Source organism: Neopelma chrysocephalum, unplaced genomic scaffold (genome assembly GCF_003984885.1).
Source record: "Neopelma chrysocephalum unplaced genomic scaffold, ASM398488v2 Primary Assembly neopelma1_347, whole genome shotgun sequence".
Taxonomy (NCBI): Eukaryota; Metazoa; Chordata; class Aves; order Passeriformes; family Pipridae; genus Neopelma; species Neopelma chrysocephalum.
Window position 1 is genome coordinate 4,744,800 of NW_020898011.1, and position 27,560 is coordinate 4,772,359.

The 27,560-nt window shown below is 44.7% G+C and overlaps 1 protein-coding gene across 1 annotated transcript; it reads right to left on the reverse strand.

Annotated features, from left to right (window-relative positions):
- Positions 1 to 10,786: 10,786 nt before the first annotated feature.
- On the reverse strand, positions 10,787 to 26,086 carry KCNK18 (potassium two pore domain channel subfamily K member 18). The gene is made up of 4 exons (XM_027705651.1): positions 25,888 to 26,086; positions 14,883 to 15,038; positions 13,721 to 13,867; positions 10,787 to 11,641 (listed from the first exon to the last, which is right to left on the reverse strand). Exons 1-4 carry the CDS (start codon positions 26,084 to 26,086, stop codon positions 10,830 to 10,832), a joined length of 1,314 nt encoding a protein of 437 aa, XP_027561452.1. The 3' UTR covers positions 10,787 to 10,829.
- Between the last annotated feature and the right edge of the window lie 1,474 nt (positions 26,087 to 27,560).

A 27,560-nucleotide genomic window follows, 5' to 3' on the forward strand; every position in this document is an offset into this window, starting at 1 on the left:
AGGAGGGGGACAGGAGAGGGACAGGAGGGCAGGAGGGGGACAGGAGGACAGGAGGGGGACAGGAGGACAGGAGGGGGACAGGAGAGGGGCAGGAGGACAGGAGGACAGGAGGGCAGGAGAGGGACAGGAGGACAGCAGGGGGACAGGAGGACAGGAGGGGGACAGGAGGGCAGGAGAGGGACAGGAGGACAGCAGGGGGACAGGAGGACAGAAGAGGGACAGGAGGGAAGGAGGGGGACAGGAGGACAGCCCCACTGCCAAGCCAGCACACCCAGCTGCTGTTCTGGCTCTGGCCCTGAGCTGCTCTATGGCTTTAGGACTTCTGTGCCTCAGTTTACCCAGTCATATGGCCATAATTAAGAAATCTGAGAGTTTTCAATATTTCTATATATTTTTGGTCTAAAAGGAAGGTTAAAATAAGAATTGATTGAGGACCATCCTAAAATCTGTGCTCTCTCTATGTGGATAAATGTAGGGCATAACACCAAATGATCTTAATGGTCCTTTTTTGCTTTAAAACTAATAACAGAGGCACTATTCTGTGTACAGTTTAAGTATTTTATTATTCTTTCCTTTCTGAACTTTAGCCACATGCTTCTCCTTTTCCAGTGCCCAGCTAACAAATCCCATTATTCCTGTGCAAAGCAGCTCGTTCCTAACGTTGCACAGGATTTTCTGAGCACTCCTCTGGTTGGCAGAGCAGATGAACGGTGCGGAACAAATGGGAAGGTGTGTCTCCCTCTCAGCCGAGCCATCTGGTGGTGCTGGGCCTCCCGAAGGAACGAGGTCTGCTTGCACCATCTAGTGGCTCCGGGTAACCAAGCCAAAGCGATTTTCTGTTGGCAGTCCAGATCACCGACCAGCCCGAATAATTCAAAACAGAGGCGAGTCGTTTGCTATTTCAGGTAATAAGTGAACACGGGAAATACAAAAAGCAAAATTATCTACACTAATATAATGAGAATTTTTTAATAATAAATTATTCCAGCCCTCCAATATTTATTTAATATGGCCACTATTCAAGGCACAAATTGCAGAACTCATTAGAAAGAAATCAAGGAGAAAAATTCTTCCACAATGATACCAAAAAAGGCATCAGTCCAGCCTCACTTCTGATGGTTGACACTACGGGAGGTTAAACTGTAATCATTGTCACACTTCGTCCCTTTTGCAGGGGCTCAATAACAGCTTTGCTGTCCTCCAGAGAGGAGCAGAGCTGTGAGAGTGAAGATACAGAGGGAGCATCTCATCATTCTTACTGAGTGAAGAATGGAAAGAAAGAGACCTTTCTAAGAAGAAATATTAAAGAAAAAGATCATTTCCATGAATACATTTCTATTATTTTTCAGTAGCACCCGTAATAAAGAAAGATCTAATCCAAAAACCAGGATAGTTTGTGTTGGGAACAATGAACTCTGTGGTTTTTTCTGAAGTATTCCCAGAATACTGGGGGCAGATGTCATAGCTGATATTTGCATCTTGATGGAGAGCACATGTAGATGTGTTTCAAAGAACCAGCCACCAAACCAGAAATGCTGCCAGGACACACAAGCACACTGTCATTGCACAGGGGTTCCTTTTATCCAAGAGCCTGCCCTGTCTCATTGACCACCTCCACCAGAGGCCTCTGAAGCCAGAACAAACAGAGAAGTTGGAAAATTAGCTCCTAGCACAGTGTGGTTGGGTAAGGACTTGGGATACTTATTAATGTTTATAACCCCATTTATTTTCCAAGCTAAGCACCTGACCTGCTAAATCACCTGGGCTGAACTCTGTAAATGACATCCCTCACTCAGAACAGCCTTTCAGGCACTTTAGAGCACAAGCACCCAATGACTTGGAAAGCCTTTCTAGGAACTGAAGCACCTACTGGTTGCCATAACACACTTGTTTTGACTGAAGGTTACCCTACAGGCAACGGATCCTGTGTGCTAACAACCCCTCGGCTGAAAGAATGGGGAGTCTGACACTGCTAAAATGTTTTGATCCATCAGCAGTGTGTCATGACAGGTCAGCTTTTATTGCCAGTTAAACTTTGCAGAGCCCAGAGCAGTGAGGATGAGTGTGGTGGGAGGGGAGGAAGCAGCTCACCTGCAAGGCAGGTACCATCCTCCTGTGATCAAAGGCCACAGAAGCAGATGCTCCTGTGCAGTATTTACACAGGTAGGCTCCTTGTCTCAGGAGAACAACAAGATGAAAAGTTCCATGTGAAAAAGCACACATTTAGGTTCAAACCCTAAGCAAGTTCATCTGTCTTACTATAAATCACTTCATCTTGGCAATATAATAATATGGCTATAAACAGTTCTAGACAAGCATTCTCTGACACACATGCCTTCTCACCCAGTTTCATAAAATGTACTTGATGATTTGCAATTTTGCAAATTTCTCACATTTCTCTTTCCTCATTCTGGAAAGGAGACAAATGTTTTCCTTACTCTGTGCTTGTCAAATTCTCACTGCTGAATTACACCCATCTTCCAGCTTTCCGGGCAACTTCAAGCACCTGGAACCAGAGCTACCCAGGTCATTGCTGAAAGCTGAATTAACATCTAAACACTGACAAATTCACACTTTTCTCAGTGTTCAGAGTAGTCCGAGAGGTTTATGCAGAGATCACTAAAGGTAATTATAAATCCTAACACCCAAAGCTGATGCCTTGGGCAGGCACTGGATGATTGATTGGGCAGGTCAGGTCCATGAGCTGGACCACGGCTGGTGGGGTGACACTGCTGGGGGAGGACAGACAGACAGACAGACAGTGCAGCCACTTCCCGTGTCATGAGGCTTCTGCATTCCCAGCTCCTATTTCACTGGGTTTCTTCTTTTTTGGAATACTGCACAGCTGCTTCACAGATCTACTCAATCACCCCGTGACACATATTTGTATAGATGCCATAAAGATTTTTTCTTTCTTGCTCAGCCAGCAGAGGCAGGAAGTGATAAGGGCTGCTTTAGTTACAGAGATTCATGCTGCAGCAGGCAGGGAGCTGGAAACTGCCAGATAAATGATGGTGACAAGGTCTTTATCTAAGATGCTCCAAAGAACTGCCATAATCAGAATAATAAACACCAGAAATAATAATTATTAACAGAATTCAAGGAGTGTGACCCCAATCCCATGCTGGGTTTATAATTTAATCTTTTTTCTGACTTTGACAGAACTGCTTCCCTCTGAAACTGCTGAAAGCGAAATCAGAATCAGGGCCCAAATTTTTTGACCTCCTCATTTATAAATGAGCTATTCTGAAAGGTTGTATAGCCCCTTGGTGATCCTATTCAGACTAAAAATCAGGTGAGATTTTTAGATCAAAGCAGCTTTGACCAAAGCCAGCCACTTCAAATCCTTCTGTGTGAAGTGGTAGACTGAAGAATTTTACAGGAACAGACTCCCTAGTGTTTTTTTATTACACCTTTTTCCAAACAGTAGAAACTCCGAGAACAGTTCCTATCAGGGTTTCCTGTTCCCATCAGTAAAAGCTTATAATTGAAAAAATAAAATGCCTGACTTTAAAAACACTGGACTTCAATTAAGCTCAAGTCAAAGTGTTTATTTGAACATCATCCCTGAAACCTACTTTAAAATCACCTGGAGACTGAGTTTAATGACTTCCTTAGTTGCTGTGTTTATAGTATTGTTCTTATTGATGCTTCTGCTTCCCTGTTCTCTTTTAAAGGTAAACGAGGCCAGCAGAGGGGAAATCCATACTTCTCCAAGGAAGAAGCAAACCTCTGACCCATCATGGGGTGAGCCTTGGTGTCCCAGGGAGCACATCACACCTCAGGCTCTGCCAGAGGATCCAGGGACATGTTGGAACATTGATGGGAACTGGGATGGAGAGCTCTGTCCAAAGCCAATGACAACAATGAACATAGCCACAAAAATAATAATTAATAACCACATGAGTGCTTAATGTAAGTATAAAACACATCCAAATGTTTGTCTGAACTTGACCAAGAAGAACTTGCCTTTGACTGAGCAGTTTTCCTGTCTCCAGAGTCTGTGATCATGTCCTGATTGCAGGTCAGTGCTGCTGGCCTAGGAAAATAGCCAGCCCTTCCATGAGAAAAAGGAAAGACAAGTAACAACCATCAGTAATTTAGCCAGTTCTGTGTAGGAAAAAACCTTCCCATGAGAGGACAATTTAGGCATGAAATGGCTCTACTAAAACCAGGATCAAAGTGATTAATGGCAAAACATATTCTATTTGTCACTTCTTTCCAAACCTGTTTTTCCTAAAGGCACCATGAGCTTTGCCATGGATTTCAAGAAGATCAGAATTCAGCCCTCTGCTTCTTAAGTAGCATTTAGAAGTGGCTTTTCTATAAGGCAAACACGTGTATACATGCCAGTCCTTAATCTCTTTGAACACAGAATGTGTTCATTCCATCAGCAGAGCAAATTGCTGTAAAAACCATTTGGCAGCATAACTTTTCTTGCAGAGCAGATAGAAAAGAGGTGCTGTTGGCTGTCAAATGTTAGCCCAAACATGCACTTTTTATTTACAGACACAGTCAGAAAATCACAGTCCTTAGTACAGCAAATCATGTCCTGCTCTTAAACTCTGAGGAAAATTCACGAGTCTCCATTTGCTCTCTTATTTTCTCTTCCCAGTAAGTACAAAGCTGTCACACCTTAAGACTCTTCAAAGCGTTTGAGAAACCTTTTTATCAAGAATGACACATATTGCTTTGCCTGCAGTAGATCATAGCAGAGCTTAGTGTTCTCCTGAGAGATAAGGAAAAACCTGGACTGAGCCCTGGAGAAAGCCAGTCCTTTCCATCAGCAGAGGGACCTGACGTGTCACCAGCTCTGTGTGAGGAGCTGGAGCTGCAGCAACAGCAAGGAGGGATCACCAAGAACTTTATCCTTCGTGTCCTTCCCTCTTTACTCACGTGAATGGCTCATCTCATGGAGCCACTCAAAGATGGAATTGCTGAAACCTTTTCACAAGCCCTCTTTTGACCATCAACATCTTGCGGTTCAGCCACAAATCCCCCTGAAAATTTAGATTTGATCTGAAAACACTTACAGCTTTTGGATGGCAAGTGTAATTGGAAAACTATCCATTAAGCATCAGTGAAATCTAGGCAGTCAGTGCCATCCTGAGGCTTTGGATCATTGTGAGAGAGAAAAACAGTCTAAAACCATGTGGAATATCAAGCTGGTGAGCAGAAGGTTTCATTCATACACTGAATTTCCCAGACTCCCAAATTCCTTTAGCAGCAACATCTTCTATTGCTTGCCACAAGAAAAGTGTAAAGTGGGGAAGATATAGAACATGAGTGTCTTATACCCATCGTGACAGCCCCAGCCTCCAACCCTGGTACTGTTTCCAAAATCCTTTTGTCACATGTGACAGCAAACAGGGGGCTTTCCCTCCAGGGCACAGCCCAGAGAGGTGATGACAGTCTGCATTGCAGGGCAGATCAAACAACTCTCTTCCAGCAGCATATCAAGCACACTGGCAACTTTATATGCTGATTTTGTGGTGTTCTCTCTCTCAGTTTTCCTGTTCACACAGGACTTTGTGGAAGCAGATAATGTAATGAATCAATGTTGTTAGACAACATCGTTACCCTGATTTCTCATCAGGAGATGCCTAACACAGCAATTCATTTTTCACTGTCAAATTGCTTCTCTTTTCTTCTTGCTTTGCTTTCCCTGCTTTTCTTGCCCATTTCTTCCCATTTCCTCTGGACTCTGGCACATCCTGAAAATTCACAGACATACAGTTTTATGCACAAGTTCAGTGTTAGAAGGAGTCTGTCTGTGGCCATACACTGAGAGTTTCAACAGCTTGAAAAAGCCTGAACTAACCTCAAAAGAACTAGATTTTATCTACTGACAGACTGAATTTTTAACTCAAAGAAAAAACCAGCTCAGATTCACATCCAAACCCATGAGCACACAAGCCAAGAAACATTTATTCAAGCACTTCCTAAAAGTCTCTAATGAACACCACGTGCAGACAGGCAGCTATTGGCACGTACAAACAACACAGTCATGGACCTCACTGCTCATGAAGGTTTGCATTCAGACTTCAGGCTGCATCCTAAAAGTATTGGCTTCGTGCATGAGAGGTCTGTTGTCTTCATGTAGTTATTATTTGCTATGAGTGATGGAGCAAATTCCTGCTATTGCTGTCACCATCTGTGCCTGTGCACTCTAACAAAGGTAACTGAGATTCATCCTGAGCAGCCTGATCTCCCTTGCTCTGCATGGAATGCAGGCTGTCATTTCGGATGGCTTGAGAAGTACTTTTTCTATCTTATATATGGTGCATAAGGTAAGCAAAAGGCAGCTTAACTAAATACTTTAAGTTGGTCTTAGAACATAGTGTGTGCTGGCAGAACAGCTGAATACAGCCTGTGGAGTTGAATAATGATAATGATGATTATGATAATGATTATAATAATATATATATATGAATAATACCTAAAAATAAAAATGTTTCATTTTGAAAGCCAGGGAAAAAGATAATACCCATTGTTCTGGGTTCACAAAACACTCATAATTCATGCAACAGCCACACATGCTACATTGCATGCACACCGTGGTCTGGAAATAAGGATCCCAAGGTATGCAAGGAACCTGGAAGCAAAGAGGTCTGTAGGGACTCCTCCCAGCTGGAATACCAGCCTTTGCCCCTGCTGAGCCTGCCCCCATGCATGCTATTAGCATTCATTATATGGGGGCTTGTGGTGTGGGACCATCTCCACCTGGAACAAGTTGAAAAAGCATAAAGGCCATCAAAGTGCTATCAGATGTTACTAGCACTGGGCCCACTACAATCTGGACTGCATCTGAACTACTGGCACACAGATGACAAGTCCCACATCCCATTAAGGATTTCCTGAGTCCTCAGAAGTATTGCTCACACAAAAGATGCTTCTGAATGAATTGTTGTTCTCTAAATAACAAAGCAGAGAACAAGAGGAATATTTCTGATGGTTTCATTAGTGGCTTTTCAGTCCAGACCCTGAATCTTCTTTCTGCCACTGTTTTCTGTCTCAGGAGGCTCCCTTGCACAGACTCTGCTGATGGTGAGGTCCGTGGTGGAGCCCATCAGCCACAACCACTGTGCTGGCCCATGAAGGGCTCTCCAACCACGGGCTGGCTGCACAAACCTTCCCAAGCTGGAGGCACCAGCCCTCACCACATTTTCAGTCTCTCAAGCACCTCTTCACCATATTTGTGTCTGTACAGAACAAGGCCCCATGCTCTGCCATCGCTGTCATTTTCCCCCTCCAACCCTTCTGCCCAAAGATTGTTTTCTGCTCCTTCAACTCATCCTCCAACCTTCCATCTGTAGTTCCCACAGCAGGAATACCCTCCTCCCTGCCCTAAGTGCTCGTGACAGCTGCCATCTTGGCCCAATCAGGAGCCATTGATCCAGCATCCTTCAGCATCCAGTGCATTTGATCTGTAAAGCTCCCCAGCTGGGGCTGCAATAACTCATATCTGCTGTGGGTTACACATCAAGCAACCCTTTCCCCATCAGTCACGTCTCTCCTGATGGAAAAGTTCTTCAATGAACCCCTTCACATCTAATCCACCATCTCACGCAGGACATGACGGAAAAAAAGTTATGAAAAGCAATATTTTGTACTGCTTTGATGCAAACAAAGCTGATCTCCGTGTCAATTTTTTTGAATAAAAACTTCTGTGGGCAGAGACTGTGAATTTTTCTAGGGTTTAGTCCATGATAAGAGCAGTAAACTCATAAATATTTATGCCTGAGGCTCACTGAATGAGCCATTACTCACTGCTTTCTCTCACTGCCATTCTCTCTGTGGCTGTGTTTATTCCCTGAGCTCAGGTCCTGCTGCACAGCCCCAGCTGCTGGCACTGTGAGCACGAGGCCCCTGCACCCTGCTCTGGCACCTCTGGGAGCAAGAGAATCAGGGCCAGATAGTCCTGTTGGGTGAGATCAGTATTTCAGTGCACCTGAGCAGGAGACACAAATACCTCTTTACACCTGACAGTGGGATGTGTGTCCAGCTCTCCACCCCCCTTCAGGTTCCCGACACAAGCCAAGTGACCACGTTCCATTTCCTGCAGACTGGTTGTGCTACCTAAATCACAATTTCTGGTGACGTGTTTTGCACAATCAGACTTGTTTTGCTGGTTTGTCTGCCTGGCCCACAAATGTGACACTAAGTACCTATTCAGAAGTTAGGTTTGCTGAATGTTTTTAGCTATATAGCAGTATGTCTCTGTGCATCACAGGCATGGAAATCAGGCCCAAACAAGATGGTGCAGACCAAGATTCTGCCTCTGAGAAAGAGCAGGTTGCAAAGGAAGAACATAAGCAAAGTAAAGTATGTAGAGAGGCTTCCTCCTCATCTGCCAATCTGGAATTCAGTGGTTATTGAGCCAGAGTTGTTATCTTTGTATTTAAATGTTTTTCAAGTTTTTCTTTCATGGTTTTGTCCCATCTCCCATTGACCTAATGTGAACTTTTAGTCTCCACATCCTCCCATGCCAAGGACTATCCACAGCTTAATTACACATTGTGTGAAGCACCATTTTCTCCTCTTTCTGTTTCTTTTCTCAAACCTGTCACCTGTGGGTTTCGTTTGGCAGCCCAAGTTCTTGTAATGAAAGACATTTAAAAATCATTCCATTATTTCTTATTTCCCTTCTCTGGGCCCTGGTCATGTTACCCATCTCTCCATCAGTCTCTCACCTCTTTTCAGACTAGAGAGCTACTGTATGGGTCTCGTATGGAAATTGTTCCCTGTCTTTGTTCATCCTTTAGCCTGGCCTATAATCTTTTTCCAAATTTACATATTCCTTGGGAGGTGAAGGACCAGAGCTGTGTGTTCTGTTGAACAGTCAGGAGCATTTTTGTTTTATAGAAGGTAATGGTGACATGATTTCTTCTCTCTCCTTCTATAAAATACATCTTTATCTATTTATTTAGGTTCTATAGGAAGGAAAGCTGTTTACTGCCACCCCTTGGCCATAACTAGAATGATCTGGTGCAGAATCCTTATTGCAGATCCAGCCAAAATTCCCTGAATCCATAAAGTAAATGTGAAGGTATTAAAGTTCCATGTCAATGGAAAATTGAGGATTAACTGCTTTCCATAAACAAGATCTCACTGATATGAGAGAAACAAATGAAATTATATAAAGAGCAGTTCTTAGAAATGCTGACAATGTGAGGCACATCATAAGGGGAAACCTTGAGGAGAGGAACTGCAGTTCTCTGATCCAAAACTCACGAAATCATCCAAGTCCTTTTATTGATTTCTGAAAACTTGGTTCCAAAGTTCTGCACTGATTTTAATCTAAAGACATAAAATTAGGTAATATGAGAGTAGTAATATGAACAGAGGGACTTTCTATGTAAAGCCAAAATTACAGCAAACATAATAAAGTTAACTGGAGTTTCTTCCAGCTGATGCATTTTTATTGTTATTTTTATAAATCCCTTTTCTATATACTATCAGTCATTATATATGTTGCATATAATCAGTGCTTAATTGCATCTAATTATTAATAAGGACTGAATACATATTACCATGTACATGGAGTATTACAGACATAAGATGACATGTAAATATTCTGAAAATCTCAGTTTCAAATGGCAAAATTGCTAGTGGAGAATAATGTACATTCTGACATAATCACACATTTTTTATTATCTAGAGATGTCATTCACATTCAATGGGCATGCAAATAATCTACAAGTTAAAAGGTGGGTAATTAGAGAATAATTACATAGTTTTATTCTAAATTCTTATTTTTTGTGAAAAAAATCTATAATTGATAACTCGCTTCAGATCATGAATAATACAAGCAAAATCTTGAAGAAACAACATTATTTGTGAATTGATGTTCTCCACAAGCACATAACTGCAGGATCCTCCCCACCCTGCAGTGAAACAGGCAGGCTTTGCTTTCCACGAGTGGGCCAAGGAGCTCCCAGAAATCCAACAGTCTGTGCAGAGTGAAACCTGGATTGGGAGTGAGGAATTCTGCAGTCCATGTCCCAACACATGCTCCTTTATCAGCAAAGAGATGGAGCTTCCTCCCAGGCTGGCATCACTCCAGGTTTGCTCTGTGCCTTCCCCAGATGCCACCTCAGGAGCTGAGCTGTGATGAGCACCCAGAGCTGGGCACCACGGGACACACACTGACTGCACACTGGGGCAGGTGGGATAAACCAGCATGGGGAAAGAGGGGATCCAGCCCTCAACAAATGAACCATTTTCTGACTGACTTCTGGACAGGTGACAGGGAAAGGTGTAAAAATTTGGGTGTTCTTCCTTCCAACTTAGCACTTGTGTGTCCCAGTCAAAGGTGTGATGTTCCCAATACACCAGTCCCAACAGGAGAGCAGGTGGGGTCAGAGCTGTCCTCCCCAGCTCACTCTGGTGATGAATCATGCCAGCAGCACACTGCAAATGTTCAGCACCCACAGCCACAACCAGGCTGGTCCTGCCTGCAAGAAGGTGGCTGGACAAGTACAGAAAAAAAAAATCCTGAACTGGCTTGGTGTGGGAGGGAGGACAGAAAGGCTGCTGGAAGTCAGAGCTTTGCAAAATATGTTGGGGAGCACTGGCAGGGAGAGCCTTCAGCTTCTTCTTCATGCAGCATCTTCTTTGATCATTTAGTAGGTGGGAACCTGTTGGAAAGTACTCCCTGGAGATTCCTTCACCAAGTGAATTCTGAGGTATTCAGCCATTTGACAGTAATTTCTCAGAGGAAATCATAATAAAATATGACACCTGCCAGCCCAAGGCAGAAATGCACAGAAACAGTTTCATCTCATTGCAGTGGCCAATGTTCACAAGTGAAGGAGAAATGACTGCTCTTATTTTGGATATATCTTCTTTGACGGCATCTTTTTCTCTGCACAGAATGAAATTACCTTTTTATACAAAACAATTAAGCGATCTTGGCCCAGCTTAAAAGCAATGAAGACAATTTCCATGCCAATAATAATATAAAGGGAAAAAAACAAGAAAAACTTGGGATGTTCCAGCTGTGTGTCTCCAAATCCAATAGTGGTCAAGGTGATAAAGCAGAAATAAAAGGCTTCCTGAAAATCCAAATTGGATTCCCACTTTGGAAGAATAGCAGCTGCACAGGAGATGTACACAAAGATAACGAGCACCATCAACACGATGGGCACATCTAATTTTTCTAACTCTTTCCCTATTTTGTCAAAATTCTCAATTACTCTGGACACTGTCTTTCCCGTGGCAAGTTCAGGACACGAACTCCATCTCTCAATGCTTTTATTTCTCGCTGGTTTCATTTGCTCATTTTCTCTGGCAATTAACATTTCAAAAAGTTCAACATTGCGATATTTGACCGGCCCCCTTTTCACACCAGCCTGACTTTTCAGCAGCTCCATAATTGTCACGGGCTCATTGATGACTATTTTAGACTGTGCTCTGGATTTTAGTTCATTCCTTTTGTTACATGTGGATCCAGAGCAGAGTTTGGAGGCGAGAATTTTTGACTGCAGTTTTCTGAATTCATTGTAAGACTTGGATAAAACAGTGGCAAGGATGTCTCCCATGTCTGTCAGGACCAGGAACATCAGAGGGATGCCAAACAAAGCATACAACATACAGACATATTTCCCAATCCGTGTCACAGGGTAGGTATTGCCATAACCTTGAACAATAACAAGAGGAGGAGAAGGGAAAGGGAGAGAGAGATAACATTATGATTTGTAGGTATTCACATCCTCTGGGCTTTTCATTGCTGTCAGTTTTTGAAAGTCAATTTTTAGTCCAAAGCATACTGTTCTTTTTGGCTTTGTTTTGAAGCTGTTAAAATTTCTGAGTCCCAGACACTTGATACTAATGCAGGGATCCCACCTCTTCAAGCACTTGGAGGTTTGGAGTTTGCCAGTTCTGTTGAATTAACTCTTCCTACCTTGTCTGTACTGAAATACTATTTATTCTTGGTCACCCTGTGCCCCACGGGCTAACTGGAAATGCTGATCTTCACTGTTGAAACAATTGGGGAAGATTAATTTTTGTAGTTATTGCACAGTAATATTATTTCCTTTTTTTAAATCAGTGTCTGTGCATTAAAAATCCTTTGTGCATTTTCAAGGCTTAAAACTTATCCTGAGCTTAAATTTAGCTATCCAGAAATCTATCCTAGCTGACCCACCAGGCAGCCTCCCCAGGCAGTGAAGAGGTGACAGTTCAGAGCACCAAACTTCACAGCAGATGTCTCAGTTCTCCTAGATAATTCAAGGTAGTTAATTTAATTCTACTCTGAGGTGATTTATCAGTTCCTAATACTGCAAATAACAAACCCACCACAACAGAAATAGCCACTTACTCCACCTATTAGAAACAAATATTCCAGGCTTTCTGCTGATCCCAAAACTCAGGGCAAAACCTGAGAAAGCTGCGTTAATGCTCAGTGCTATGAAGGCAAAAAGTACTGGCAGTTTAGAAATAAATATGTTGGGCTGGTGTGTATGGGGACATTTGTCAAGTCCCACGTTAATGGAGGTGGGTAAATCCATTGTTTTCAACAATGGGCTTTTTCATCAGTTTGCTGAAGTCAAAGCTCTCTGATGAAACATCCCCCTTCCAAAGCTCCGAGCTGCTGTGTTTGTACAGGGAATATTCACAGGGGTGAGGACTCTGGTCCCATCCCCAGGGTGTGTCTCTGACCACCTGGATGACTGCCTTCAAACTCAGGGGCTGCAAGAACCTGGATTGGAACAGTCATCTAAGGCATCAGAGCCTGAGGTCTGAGCTTCTGCTGGGACTCAGGCAGCACTCCAGTGCTCCAAGTGGAGTATGTTAGCTCTCACACTATTCCTTGTATAGAATAAGCTCTTTTTTAGGGTTCAGTTTTAATTTTACTTTAAGATGCATACCCATGCTGGGGCCTTGAGTGTATCCTAATGCAGTGAAGAAATGTCTTTGCAATTTGATACAATGCTGTGGGAATATTTCCCATCCAGCTTTGATTCTGACAAATTTAGATAGACAGTTCCTGTACTTGCCAGCATTTGAGAAGGATTAGCAAAAAGATAAAAGTAGTTTTGGAAATGAGCATGAGGAATTGTGTTTAAGAATGCAGAGGGAGCCAAAATCAGAGCAGATGTTTCTATTTGATCTAGTTCCTCCATGGAAATATGGAGTCAGAATGGAAGAATTCAGAGGTGTCACTTAAACACTGTCATGTGCTGTTAACGCAGAGAATTATGAACAACACCATGCTTAATTGAAGACCCATAGATTAAGGAAGCTGAATTACACATAAATAGCATGGAAGCAGTTGAAAAACAATATATGCATTATGAATTATCTTTTCTAGTGAAGGAAATATTACCCAATGGAACACATAATAAGGGTAAGGTTTGAGTGAAAAACGGAGCTTTCTTTCTACTTTAATATAGTAGTTCTGTGTACATGTCCTACATGAGTATGTGTTACAGTATATATGTAATGATGCAGCTAATTAGTGTGTACCATCACTAGTTACTAAATTCTGACTTGTTTCTGTGACTCAGCTACATCCCTGCAACCTGTGTGTACAGAACTGCTTGCAGACTCATCATCAACACTCAGAAGAAAAATTCAAGGGGATTTGGGGTTTGGGTTTGGGAGAGGGGTTTTTGTTTGTTTGTTTAGAGCCTTTCTAGTTCTCTGGAAGAAAGTCATTAGAGAAAGCAGCAACAGCAATTTATTCTGTAGGGTGTTACTTTACCTCTGAACTTACCCACAGTCGTGAACACTGTGCAGCAAAAAAAGAGAGACCCAAAGAAACTCCACTTGTCTTTTGGATTGACAAACCAGTCTTGTTGAGCTGTGTTGAGAAGATCGTGGATTTTTTTCTTGAACTTCACCTCATTTTCTGTCATGTTATCTGTCACAGTCACAGCAGGAGACACAGTGAGTGTTTGCAGACCATCACTGAGGGAGCAGGCAGCACGTTATTCCAGCGAAGTTTACTCCAGCTGAGAATTAGCTCATGTTCTTTTAGAAGATAAAAATATTCACGTTCTCGCCCTCCCCTTTCAACCCCCCCTTCCTGAAAAAATCAGGTGGGTTCAGTGGCTTTAGTGAATAAAGAAACAAGGAACAAATAAACATAAGACTGAATAATCAGCTTCCAGCCTGAATGTCCTGTTTCAATTTGGAGATTGGTCTTCTTTTGACACACAGGCATCAGAAATGTGGAGTCATCAGTAGGTAACTGCTATGAACACTTGGATGTCACTGCCCAGCACTCTGCTGGGAATCCCAGAGCCTGCAGCCCTTATTCCTCCTCCCCGGGGCCGAGCCTTTCTTGAAAGGTCATTATCTACAGGGTTAATTGCCCAAAACAGGCCATCGTGTCGGCACAGCTACCTGAGAGAAACCCCGAGCCTGTGCACGGCCCCGGCACAGATCCAGGAGGATTTACAGCCCTTCTCCTCCACTCCACCCCCTCCACCAGCATCTCTGGGTCTGGGGGGCAGGACTGCACCTCTCTCACTGAGCATCCCATCACCAGAGGGCTGGGGGGGCTCAGAGCAGGGCAAGGGGGAGCAGGAGAAACTTTCTGAGACAGGGATTTCAGTCCCCAGAAAACAGAAGGAAACACCACAGGAATCTCAGCTGGTCTTCAAGGACCTTAGGGAACCTGGGCAAAAGGGAGAACACTGGCACCTCAGAAAAGTCTGTTCGGGCAGGAACACGGGGCTGGGGAAGGTTGCAGTCAGAAATCACAGCTAAGGGAGGAACCAGCAGTTCTTAGCCAGGGAGAGGAAAAATCCCGTTTGCAGGGTCAGCTGTTAGTATTTTGAAGAATGTCTTCAAAAGCAAAAAATCTCATTCCAAAAGCCAGAGAATGAGTGACTCCCTGCACAATTAAGTCATTTTGAAATTCCAGTACATACCTGATAAACTTCTGCTGAGGTACGTCAGATTCTGCAGAAAATTTCTATAGTCTTCACTAAACTCCACCTTCCTGTTACCTTCAATGTGGGAAAACATGAGAGCCCCCAGAAAAGCGTAGATGACAAGAGACAGGATGAAGCAGGCGTGAGGAAACACTGCCCAAAAGATTTTTTTACACGCTGTTTTACCTCGCAGACGCTGGGATGTTGATGCCATCCTAAGCTTGCTTTTTTTTTTTTTTTAAATATATAATTTTGTGGAGAAGATGCAGCTTTTAGAAAGAGTGATGAGGATGTAAAAGCTTTTGCATCCTAGAAAAGCTTCTCCTGCGAAAACAAGGATTGTTCTGCCTCAGGCTTTCAGATCACATGTCTTTATAAGTGAAGATTGCACTACAGTCCCAATGGGACAGGAACACAACTAATCAAGCCTTGAAATCCTCCTCAGTTGACGCCACTGCATCCCTGAATGACTATTGATCAGCCAGTGCTGCAATGACAGGGATTACCAGCTTCTATCAGTTCACTGGAGCCAATTCATGTTTAAAGTTTCTTGTCCTGAACTACAGTTTCCCATTGATACAGTAGGAACGTTTCCAGCTCCCAGGAGGGAAAATGCACACTATAAGGGATGGATTTTTTTAAAGATTTCTCCCAGAAATTAGGAGGGAAATTTAAAATTTATCAAAAGAAGGGGATGGCACTAACTGTTGTCACCTCTGGGCAGACTGTACAAAAATTAATTGCTCTTTCAGAGGGTTAAAGAATCCCTCTATACCATGCAATCTTTGTAGAGGAGGCCTTTTGAATTTTAAAATCTTTTTCTCAAAAAAAAAGAGTCAAGAAGGTTTTTCCTTGTTCTCACTTGATTAAAATCTTGTTATATTAATAGAAATTTCAATTATGAAACTCCCACTGATCTTAGTAAGCAAGAACTGCAGGATTCGGTTCAAGTTAGTGATCTTTGCAAACTATATCCAACTTTAAAAATAAAACCTTTCTTTTCATCCATCACTCTAAAACACTTGGAGCAACAAGCAGTATCACTGCCCTTTGCAATGTTTGTAGTGATAGTAATGGGAGTTGGACTTTACAGAAAGAGGTGTTAAATATTTCATCTCTAGGCATCTTTCATTAAAAATTAAAACATTCTTGTGCAGCCAAGACCTACTGAGTTGTATATAAGTAATATGTCCACACTGCAAGAAATCCTACATGGTTTCAATTGCTTCTTTTAGTTCAAACTCTCAGCAAATTGGATCAGAAGATATTTTATGCTCATCAGTATGGAAGTCTTTGCTATAGAAGAGAAGCTTTCAGGGCTAAGACAAAAATAAGCCTGTGTGCTTTCTGCTTTTCTGGTTATCTGCCTCATTGGCTCAGTGTTGCTTTTTGACAGCAGATTTATAAATCCTCTTATTGCAGTCAATCTCTTTTTTCCCCCCATTGACCTGAAAGCCAGGGTTAAAAACTGCTAATGTTCATAATTAATCAAAAGCAGCAGAATTTGCTGAGAGGCTGTGCTGGGAGATAATGTCCATGGGTTTGGTGTCCTCACCAGAGGATCAGGAGAAGCCAAAGAGACAGAGGGAAGAGCAAAGTGGCTGTAAGGCAATGGGATGCTCCATGCTGGAAGCACAATGCTGGGAAAGGTTTGTAGGGAGTGGATACTGGTGTCATATAAATTGATAGAGATCATATGAATTTCTAAAAAAAAAATAGAAAAGACAAACTCCCTCTCCAGAGGTTTTTAAGGGAATTAAACAGCTATGGCACAAGACAGAAAGTCTTCACGGGCAGAAATGGATGGTTAATAGAGAGGATCAGGGGGCAGGAGCAAAAGGCAGAGGGAGTTCAGTGATGGAGTTCTGTGTGGGTCTGTGCTGGAGCTCTGCTGCTCCACACAGTCATGAATGACCAGGAGAGAGGGGAAATGTTTGCTGATGGCTTGGAGCTGCTCAGAGCAGCGAGGCTAAGGGCAGATTGGAATTGCAGAAGGATCTGAGGGTGCCTAGCAATGAAATGGCAGATAAAAGCCAAGCAGATAGATGTAAAATGGCATAAACATTCCTAACCTCACACACAGTGATGAGCTCTGGGCTGACCAGCCCCACCCAGCAGCAAGATCGGGGGGTACAGTGTGACAGCACCACAAACACACCAGCCCAGGAACAGATCATGGTGAAGAGGGAAAACTTGGGTGGGGAATAATGAGCCAGAAACAGAGACCAAAGCATCAAACAGCTCCATACTGCTGTACAAATGTTTGGCTTCCACATTCCTGGAGGAGTCACTGTGGTTCTGGTACCCTGCTCTCAGGTAGCACAGATACAAACTGGGCACATTTCCAAAGCAAAAGGATGGCTGAAGGTATGGAAGCTGTCAGACAAAGAATGACTGAGCAGTGCCTTTTGCCAGGGAGGAAAAAGAACGTGGCTGAGGGAGTGTATAAGAGCAGTGTCCAAAGTGCCAGGGGGTCTGGAGAGAGCAGGTGAGGGATCAGCTGTCTGCAGTCTCCTCTGGAACCAGGACTGAGCACCACCAGATGAAACAAGTAGGAAACCACTTCAAAACAAATAAAACAGGATGGTTTCTCATGTAGGTAGAAAATTCTTTGCCAAAGGATGTTGGCTTTTCACACATCAAAGAAGAGAATGAAGAAATGTTTAGAATAACAACCATTAATACTGTCTACAAAACACCAGGGCTCAATAACTCCCCTGAACTGAAAATAGTTTGCAGCTGGAAAAATGAAACAGGGTACTGGGCCAAATGGGCCCCATGTCTGAGGCAACACAGTCACACTGATGTTCTGAAAAAGACTTTCACTGCCCAGTGTGGTAATTCTGGCACAATTTATCCTGCACAGTTTTTCATCTACGTCTCAGATACAAACATCTTTCCTCCAAAGTGCTTTAAAATCTTCTCAGCTTTCTCCCATGCATGGTACTGCAAAGTATTTAGCAATTCCCAGGAGCTTCTCAGCCATTTGCAGCATCAGGCTCTGAGCTTGTGACAACAAGAAAATTTAATAAAAATAAATCCAAAAATGATTTTTACATTATTTTCTTAATCTAAACCATTTCCCACTATTGCTGTATTACATATTTGAACTCAGTTGCTTAAAAGCAAATCCCACTAACCACAAGTTATTCCAAATTGAGTTACTGGTACTTGTATTGAGAGACATTTTTGCAATACACATTTCCTATTCACAGTAATGGACAGCAAACCTGCACTTGTCCTAACTTCCATTTCTTTGATTAGGGCAAATGGGAGAGCTCTGAAGGTGCTATGTGAAAGGAGAGCTCGTGACCACAGCTGCAAGGTTAAATAATTCCAGTGAAAATATACTTATGTTAGAATTCCTACTTTATCTGATGTTTCTGGATTACAAAGGTTAAATCTTGGAGGTCATTGTTTGGGCAGAAAGATTTTTTTTCAATAATCAGTAAAACTCTCCCTCCATTAAATCACCTGCTATATTGTGAAAGACCTGCTGTGTTACCTCTTCCAAGAAACCCCTTTGGATTCACCATCCTGTATGGACAAATGTTCAATAGTGTGATGTCTTCTCCTTTTTTGAAGAAAAACAAAGTGACCTGAAGGATGACAAGTGCTTTTTGTAAAGGAAAAAAAATTACAACGGGCTAAACTGTTTGCTTTTATTTTCATCTGGCGTTGATTGTGATGGGAATATTGCCTGATAGAGGAATAAGATCTCAGCCTGGCAGCACTTCATGACAATGAGAATTAAAAACATTCCATTCAAGGTTTCATGCTAACAAGGATCAGAGAGGATTTGAACTATTTCTCTAGCATATGCCCCTAGAAAGTATTTCCAGAATGCACTAATATGCTTAGGCTCCCCAAGAAAATATGTGTTTGTGGATAAAGGTGATATCAACCCCAACAAACAAACAAGGGAGAGAGAAATGCACTAACTGGCTGTGTAGGGTGTGTTGGATACCCTGGGATAAGGTTTAGCTTTCTTTTTATCCATCTTTAAAAGTCTCAGTTTTTGCTTGAGTCAAGTGCTTGAGCTTGTAACCTCTGGGAATATCTGAGAGCACTCAGGACTAACATCCTGACACCACATTTAATGCTGAGTGGATCCAGGGGTGTCCAGGACTCTCACCCTGAACAGGAGCATTTCCTATTTCGTTCTTTGTTCACACCAAAGCCAAGCAAGTGGTCCCATCATTCAATTATGAGAGGCAAACACCCTTCCTATGCCCCAGGACCAACCAGGGCTGGGGTATCAGCCTCTGTTCCTCCTCTATTTTTTTAACAGGGATGAAGTCACAGAGACAGAAAACACCTTTGATGGGAGTCTTTCCCCTGGTAACTAAACAGCAGGAGCATCCTTTGTTCACTCCTGAGCTAACCAGCCACTTTATCCCCTCTCCCCCACGCCCAAGTTACTGCCTGGGTAGAAAGACTTCACTTGACTCTCCTGTTCCTCAAAACTGAGCAAGCAGCAGCGTGGCAGGAGCAGAGCTGCCCCCTCAGGCACCCACCCCAACAGGGAAATGTTACCCCTTCCTCCTCAGGGAACTGGGAACATCTGCTCTCTCCCAGAGCTTCACCCACCAGCCAGGGGAGCAGCACGTGGGGAGGGTCTGGGTGCTGCAAAGCTGAGGTGTCCCACCCAGCAGAGCACTTCTCCCTCCTCCTGCTCCCTCTGCTCTCCGAACCAGTGCTGAGAATGCTCTCGGGACTGGCAGGGGAAGCTGCTTCCAGACAGACAACACCCTTCCAGCCCCTTCCAAAGATCCAGGGACAAGCTGAAAACAGGTGCTGATGGACAGAGGGCAGCAAGTCTCACTCAGCCCGGGGGAGCCTTTGCAAAGAGCCCCTCGGCAGCGCTGTGGACGCTGCTCGTTTCTCTGAGTGACTCCCTGGGATGATGGGACACAGCTCGGGCTGTGGGAACAGGCAGAAAGGTTCCTCTCACCCCGAGTCACCGGTGTCAGACCCCACCGTGCAGAGGCCCCGGGTTTCCAGATGAGCAAAGGGGATTACTGAGGTCCAACTGCAAGTCTTATGCCAAAGTCTTTACTGAGTTAATGTGGTGAACGTAATGCTGGTATAGTGGAGACTATCTCAGCACAGTAGTTCATTTTAAGGCAAACAAGCTCCCTGTAGAGAGATCAGAAAACTGCTTCTTTGGAATTTAATTGACATTAGAGCATGTGAGATTATATGCTGCATGAAAGCTCAGCATCATGATTCATGTCAACAGAGCAATTTTGCACTTATTTGAACTGACAAAAACCCCACGTATATTCAAGATGACAAGTCTACTTTGCTCTCAAAAAAATGTTTATTTTTTATTATTATTAATGTGGCACCATACGTATATAAGTAGTTTAAAACAGGGGGAATCGAAAACCTCAAATACAGGAACAAGCTTTTAGCAGTAAATATCCACCAGCAGTCATCTGAGACTCTCTGTGAGTGACACAGACCCTCTCAAGTCTCAGCATGCAAAATGCTAATGAAAAAAAACACCTATTGATCTTATTTCCAATGTCATATACACATTCAGTCAAACAGAACACAGATAAACAGTCACCCTTTGCAGGCAGTAGCACTGAGCAAATATTATTGATAACACTGAGGTCAAACCTGTATTTGGAACAGCTCTGAGGCCATTAAGGGCTGTTAATCCCCAAAGTACACTGCTTACAGTATTTTCTACCCTCAGTCATCCATAGCACTTTATAAACCACAGGCAGGAGCCTGCAAGATGCCCACAATCAGACACCTCCTTCTGCCTCCTATCCCTGGCAATCAGACTGGGCATGATTTCATGTCAGTGGCTCAGAATTTATTAAGAATCAGGCTAAATTTTCCATCACTTATTTTCATCCCAATTTTCCTAATGACACTAAGAAATTTCTCTTCCCCTTTTGTGTAAAGTACTCTTAAAAGAGTTTTAACTCCATTATCCTCCCACTCATTAGTCCTTGTGGATTCGAGGGGTGGAAGATGCTCTCACAGCTGGGTGTGCCTTGGGACAGCAGTGAGTGGACACTTGTCTTTGAATTTCCTTCAGTTCTGCTGATTTCTTTCAGCTCTGAGCAGGCATACATGAACGTTTTGAATCTTGTCCCACCCATTTCAGCTAATAAACCATTAATTGCTTGCCCTCTGCAACGCTGGCCCTGTAAATGTTTTTAGCAGCCACGGGAATAGCTTTTAAGTGCTTTTCAGGGAATCAGTAAACAACATTTTGCCACCTTCGTGGGGGACACCTTTCAAGCTCTAGACTCCTCAAGTGTAGCTTCACGTGTTTAATTAGTTTAAGACATAATTCTTTGGTAATGTAATCCTGCCTGGGTTGATGAGTAAGACTGCACTACAAAAGTGCCTTCTGCAAAATATTTGGGGCTGGAAAGAAATGCAGGAAAAATTTCCCATCTTTTCTGAGGGATTCCTTACAAAAATTGAGTGTGGAATGAAGTCTCTTCTTCTGCTCTTCTCAATAAAAAAAGAAAAATCTCGTAGCCCTCCTGAATGAGCCACCTGGGCCACAGGCCCCATGTGCAATGAGCCCTGCAGATCCACCCAGGGACCACGGGCTCTTCTCCAGACTGCCTGGCACCCAGGCTGCCCAGGGCAGTGACACTCCCTGCAGGCACAAAGCCAGCTAAAGGGCACTGACCTTCTCCAGGGGCACTTGGGAACCTGGGATGGATGGCTGGGGCAGCTCAGCTGCAGTTCAGCAAGGGTTATTGCTGGGATCCCACCAGCAGCCAGAGCTGGCTGGTTCCATCATATCCGAGGAGATGGGGCTTTAGGTTGGAGCATTTAGGGATTTATCTTTTGTCTGAACAAAAAGACACCATAAACACATCAGAAATGAAATGCTGAGCATCCGAGAGAAGCATCTGTACAGGTGCTGTGTGGGAGATTTCAGGTGAACCCTGGGGGTCTTGCACACCCAGAGGAGGAAGGAGGCTGGACTGGAGGAGACTGCATGTCCTCATGGAGTGTGTTGGCAGTGCTGGTCATGAGGAGAAGCACAGCTTCTGGAACCCAACAGCACCAAGTACCTTTGCTCCATCACTGCCCTCCTGATGCTACAAGAGGGAAGGGGGTATGGAGCACAGCTGCCATATTTCAACCAAAGAGTATGTGCCAAGAGGGTCTGGCTGGAAAACAAGTGCCCCCACACAACGAGGGTCTGGCTGGAAAACAAGTGCCCCCACACAACGAGCCTGCCAGCAGCCTCAGCATGGAGCAAGATGAAGACCCTTGGCAGCATGCCTTGTGTCCATTGCTGCCTTTTCCTCATTTTTCCAGGCTAACTGCTGATGAAAGGAGTTGTAGCCACTCTCATGCTGCCCTCCTACATGCTCTTCAAGAGGTTGCTGCTGAGGTGCTGATCTGTACCCAGTGGTACCATGGCACCAGCCCACTCTGGCTGTTGGGTATCACAGTGATTCCACAGTATGTTCTGAGCTGGAAGGGACCCACAAGGATCATCGAGTCCAGATCTTAAGTGAATGGCCCACACAGGGATCAAACCCACACCCTGGGTGTTATTAGCACCATGCTCCAACCAGCTGAGCTGATCACAGGATGATCACATGGAACCTGCCAGGATTTCTCAGTCTGCAGGCCAGGACTTTATTCTTCTTTCTTTCCAGAAGAAGTATCTGGTCACAATGATGAATAATTTGTTAGAAGGCCATCCCTGGCAGCTGTTTGAAATGCTTGCCCCAAAACAGACCCCCATCACGTGACATTTGCAGATCAGCTTCTCAGAGGCACAGCAAGGGCACAACCCCCCCCATCTCATTCAACATGTCATGGGTGCCAGTAACTGCTTTAGTAAACTCTGTCAGACCAAGGTGCCCTCAATTAAATATTGCTGCCATAACTGCATTGGCAAGATGCAGTTATGGCAGCAAAACTCCAAAAACCAAAATTCAGGCTCTGTCAGCAAAACCATTGTTGTAGAGCTCAACAAGCCAACAGATTGGCTCCAGTAACATTGGTCAGGGGAATGTACAATTATCTAGTAAATCTTGCTGGCATACACCACATCACTGCCAAAGGCCACTGCCAAAGTAACTGTCCCAAAAAGCTGCAGATCCACAGACTCCTCTGCTTCAGGCAACAGCTGGGTCTGATGAGGGTGGGTTGGTCCAGGAGGGGAGCTGGCACTGAGGAACTGGGAGATTTCAATGCCTGCCCCTTCTGTGGCATTGGCTCTCCCTCAGTGGGGCACAGATGGGAAATGCATTCCCCAGTCCCTGATGCTGCTGGGGGGTTACAGAAAGCTGCTTCTCACCAAAAGCCTGACTTCTTGCTGGGTGTCACATACAGAAAAAGGTGAAGTGCTGTGATCTTTGCTTTTTATTTTTAGAGTATTTAGTTCAAAGTCAACCTATTTTTGGTCATCTAAGCAAATATTCTTGGGAAGGAGGATGTAACAGCCCTTGATTAACCCTCCTTTTCTAACAAGCCTTTAAGGCAGAGAAGCATCTTGCTGTCTGATGCTGGAGCCCAGATCCTGGGTCCTACCTGTTAATCCAAGCTGCTGCAACACAGCAAAAGTGCCCTCTGAGCTGCTAATACCTTAGCTGCCCAAAGCCCATTCATCCCTAGGGGACCAGATCCTCTCCCAAGTGCTTGGATGGCACCTGCTAATTCATCTCACCTGCTGAGGTGATTCTCTGAACACTGCTCTCAGGTGAATGACTGATTTCTTTGCATTTACTGATTCCTCTACCAGTTGCCCAGGGTGGGAACTAGAGACCTGCCCAGGTTTGATACTGGTCAATGCTTTAAAAATATTTCCAGACTGAATGAGGGATTTGCTGTATCCTGTACAGTGTTGCAGAATGGATGAGGCATCTCAAAACCAGGATCTCTGGACATAACTGAGGTTTGTTTCCAAATGCACAAAAGGGTTGCCAAAGGACAGAGTGGCCTTCTTTCCCGAAATTTTACTCCAGCAGTATATAAAACCTCTCTTCTTCCGTGCAGTCAGATGTTTACACAAGCAAAAGTATCTTGGGAAGTGCCTTTTGTAGATTTGGACCTTTTTCACTCTTCTTAAATGATGAGAATTTTTGTTCATTACTTTGAGACTGAGGTTGTCTGCAGTCCAACACTAATAGCAGAAATGTGCCATTTACACCAATTAAGCATTCAACTTAATGCCTTTATATAGCTGATTTGTAGCAGAATTTGGTCAGATTCTGCTCTCATTTAAACCTCATGTAACACAGTATAATGGATATGAAAGCAGAATTAGCTTTCTGGTTTTTTTTAATAAGCCATTGCAGATATTCCAGCTGTAGACTCATCACTCACACCATATTCCCGTCTCCTGCTTGGCTCTGCTTTTACTGTCCCTGTCCCAGAACTTCCTGTTCTCTGCTGTATTGTAAGAGAGACATACAACCCATACCACATATACAGTACCACCAGGGGAAATCCCAGCCCAGAGAGGGACTATGTTTTAAAGACATGATTTAAGATGGCCAAGTTGAGCACTCAAAAGTAAAAGGCTCCATTAAGGCTGTAGCTTGGACACATCCCCTTATGCATTTGTGTGGAGCTAATGTCTTTGATTTCCAGGAAGCCGTCATATGTCTCTGTCAGGACCACATGATATGGAAAATTTCAGTCCAAATATTTAAGCTGTGAGCACACTTCTGGGAAAAACAGAGTCTGCTTCTCCTCGGAGACATTCTCCTTGGAGATACCTGCCCTCTTCTTTTCGTGGGAGAATGCATCTCCTCCTGTCACTGCAAGACAGCCCTGAAGGAAGGTCCAGGTGGAGGTTGTGCTCACCACCATCAGATGGCCCTCAGAAGAATGGTCAGTCAGGAACAGGACACCTGAATTGTTCATAGAACAGCAAACCATTCCCAGCCAAACTCTTTCCCAGAGTGACTCTGTATAGATCCAGCTGCCCGTGTGTGCTGCAGGGCACACACTGAGGATGCTCACACAAGCACTGACACTGCTAACCATGAATAACTCATGGCCCTACTGTGCTGGAGAAAGTGTCTGTGCAGTAAAACCTGGTTGAACTTCACTACTGCAGGGAGCAGAAAGCAGGTTCTTGAAAATAGGGATCATAACTCATTGTGAGGAGTTGTAAGGACAGGACAAGCAGCTGAGCCACTGATACTGCAGTGCACATCTGTCTGCTTGGAGAGGAAGACTGAGGAATAAAACCAGTTTAGGACATTCTCACCTCTACACGTGTGTCCCCACTTTGCTCAGATTACAGCAGATTTCTGCTCACAGTTGTCCTGGATCCCAAAATGGGGTGAACTGTGGCATGGCCAGAGAGCTGGATTAACAGTCCAAAAAAAACCTGTGTGGAGATAGGACAAAGGGGAATGACTTTAAACTGAAGGCGGGTAGGTTTAGTTTAGATATGAGGAAGAAATTCTTTCCTGTGAGGGTGGTGAGGCCCTGGAACAGGCTGCCCAGGGAAGCTGTGGATGTCCCATCCCTGGAAGTGATCAAGGCCAGGTTGGGCAGGACTTGGAGCAATCTAATCTAGTGGAAGGTGTCCCCGCCCACGGCAGGGAGGTTGGAACTAGATGATCTTTAAGGTCCCTTCTAATCCAGGCCATTCTATGATTTTGTGAAGATATGCACCTTGGCAAAAAACATCTGTTTGCAGAACCCTGTTGCAAAGATGTTCCTAAACAGCGTGTCTGCACTGCTGTCCACCCTGCCACAGGGACATGGAACAGCCACACTCCAGGGACATGGAGCAGGATCCATCCAGCCCAACACCTGCCCCCATCTCTGTCTCCATCAGCAATTGCTCGGGAAAGGGCAGGAGCACAGGGCAAGCTGGAGTGGCATTTTCCCAGAATAGTCTTTTGCCCTCAAGCAATTTGCAGTTCATGGACTTCCTGAGCCAAAGATGGTATTTCTGTGGCAAGGAAATCATGTCAAGTATTTCAAAGCCCTTGAAAAAATCAGGAGTTCATCGAGGGGGGAGCACGTGCTGGGTAACCTGCCCGCGGGCCGGGCTGGTTCCAGTGCCCGTTATCCACCTTCAGGTTTGCAGGAGAGATGCCTGGAATGCGCAGAGGGAACAGCGGGTCGGCGGGAGCGGGAGGCGGGCGGGTCGGTCCCGAGTACCGGTGCGGGGCCGCCAGAGGGGGCTCGAAGCCCGCGGGCCGGGAGCGGCTCCGGGACCCCCGGCCGAGCATCCCGGACCCGCCCCGGCCACAGCCCCGCGGGCAGCTCCGGCAGCCCCGAGGGCTCGGGGAGAGCTCGGCAGCCAGGCTGGCAGAGGGAGATCCAGCATCTCGGCAGGGACCCTTGGGCAGCTGCCTCCCAGCCCGCTCAGCCTCCGCGGCGTGTCTTTGCATGAAGACACACGTTCGGCGGTGGGGACTCCGTGCAAAAGTCCCTCTTTGGAAAGCGAGTCGGGAAGCACAGTAGGGATGGAGAGGGATTTTTTTACAAGAGCATGTAGTGATAGGACAAGTGGAGATGGCTTCAAACTGAAGAAGAGTAGGTTAGATTAGATATTAGGAAAACATTCTTTACTATGAGGGTGGTGAGGCACTGGAACAAGTTGTCCAGAAAAATTGTGGATGCCCCATCCCTGGAAGGGTTCAAGGCCAGACTGGATGGAGCTCTGACCAACCAGGTGTAGTGAAAGGTGCCCCTGTCCACCACAGGGGGTTTGGAATTCAATGTTCTTTAAGGTCCCTTCCAGCCCAGGCCATTCCACGATTCTAAGACTCTGTGCTAGAAGTGAACTCCTACGGGTTTGGTGATGAATTCTTGGCACCAAATACACACAAATGTAACCATGTGTGACCTCCTTTATGCATTGCTTTATGGATTACCATTTAAAGATCTGTCAGTGCTGTGTCAGATAGATGTTAATCAGATGGATGTTCTGAGGGACTCAATCTTCAGCTGCTGTGAACTGTAGCAGGAGGACAGGGGCAGCAGCCCAGAAGGGTTGTGAGATACACTGGAGGCACTGAGCCACTTGTGTGCTCACCATTGCTTTCCTGGGCACCTTGGCTCCTTTTTGAGAGCAGCCCCTGGTTTTGCAGGCAACAGAGGAGGCAACAAGAAAGGAAATCTCCAGAGTTTTGCAAGTGTAGCTATGGTAAATACTGGGTCTCCCCTTGCTGTCCTGTACTTATCCAACTAATCTGAGGGGTGCCATTTTAACCATAAGAACCAAGAACCTGAGATAAAATCAATCCCTTCCATGAATCTCATCTGGATCTCACTCACTCCTGCCTGATCTCTAGTCTAGTATGAGATGAAAGTGGGATAGAGACATCATGAGATCCTACAAGCTCCAGCTCCCCTTGCCTAGCTCTAGAGGATCTGATCCCACATCCTCCTCTCCAGCTCTCCCCACCATCACACAGGACGTTCCCCCAGGCTGCCTCCCTGTCCCACAGAGATGTGCAGGCCCTGCATTAGTGCCAGTGATGGAGAGACTCTCCACTGAAGCAGCAGCAGGGGAAGGAGCTGGCACACCCTGCTGTGGCATGTCTGACCCGGGTACAGGGAGTGAAACCCGGCTCATCTGTGAGTGGGAAGGGTTCCATCCTGCACATGCAGTGGTGATGAGCTCTAAGGGATCTCCACCACAAGATACCTAAGCTGGATCACAGCTCACTCCCAAAAGACACATGAGAACTGGTGCAA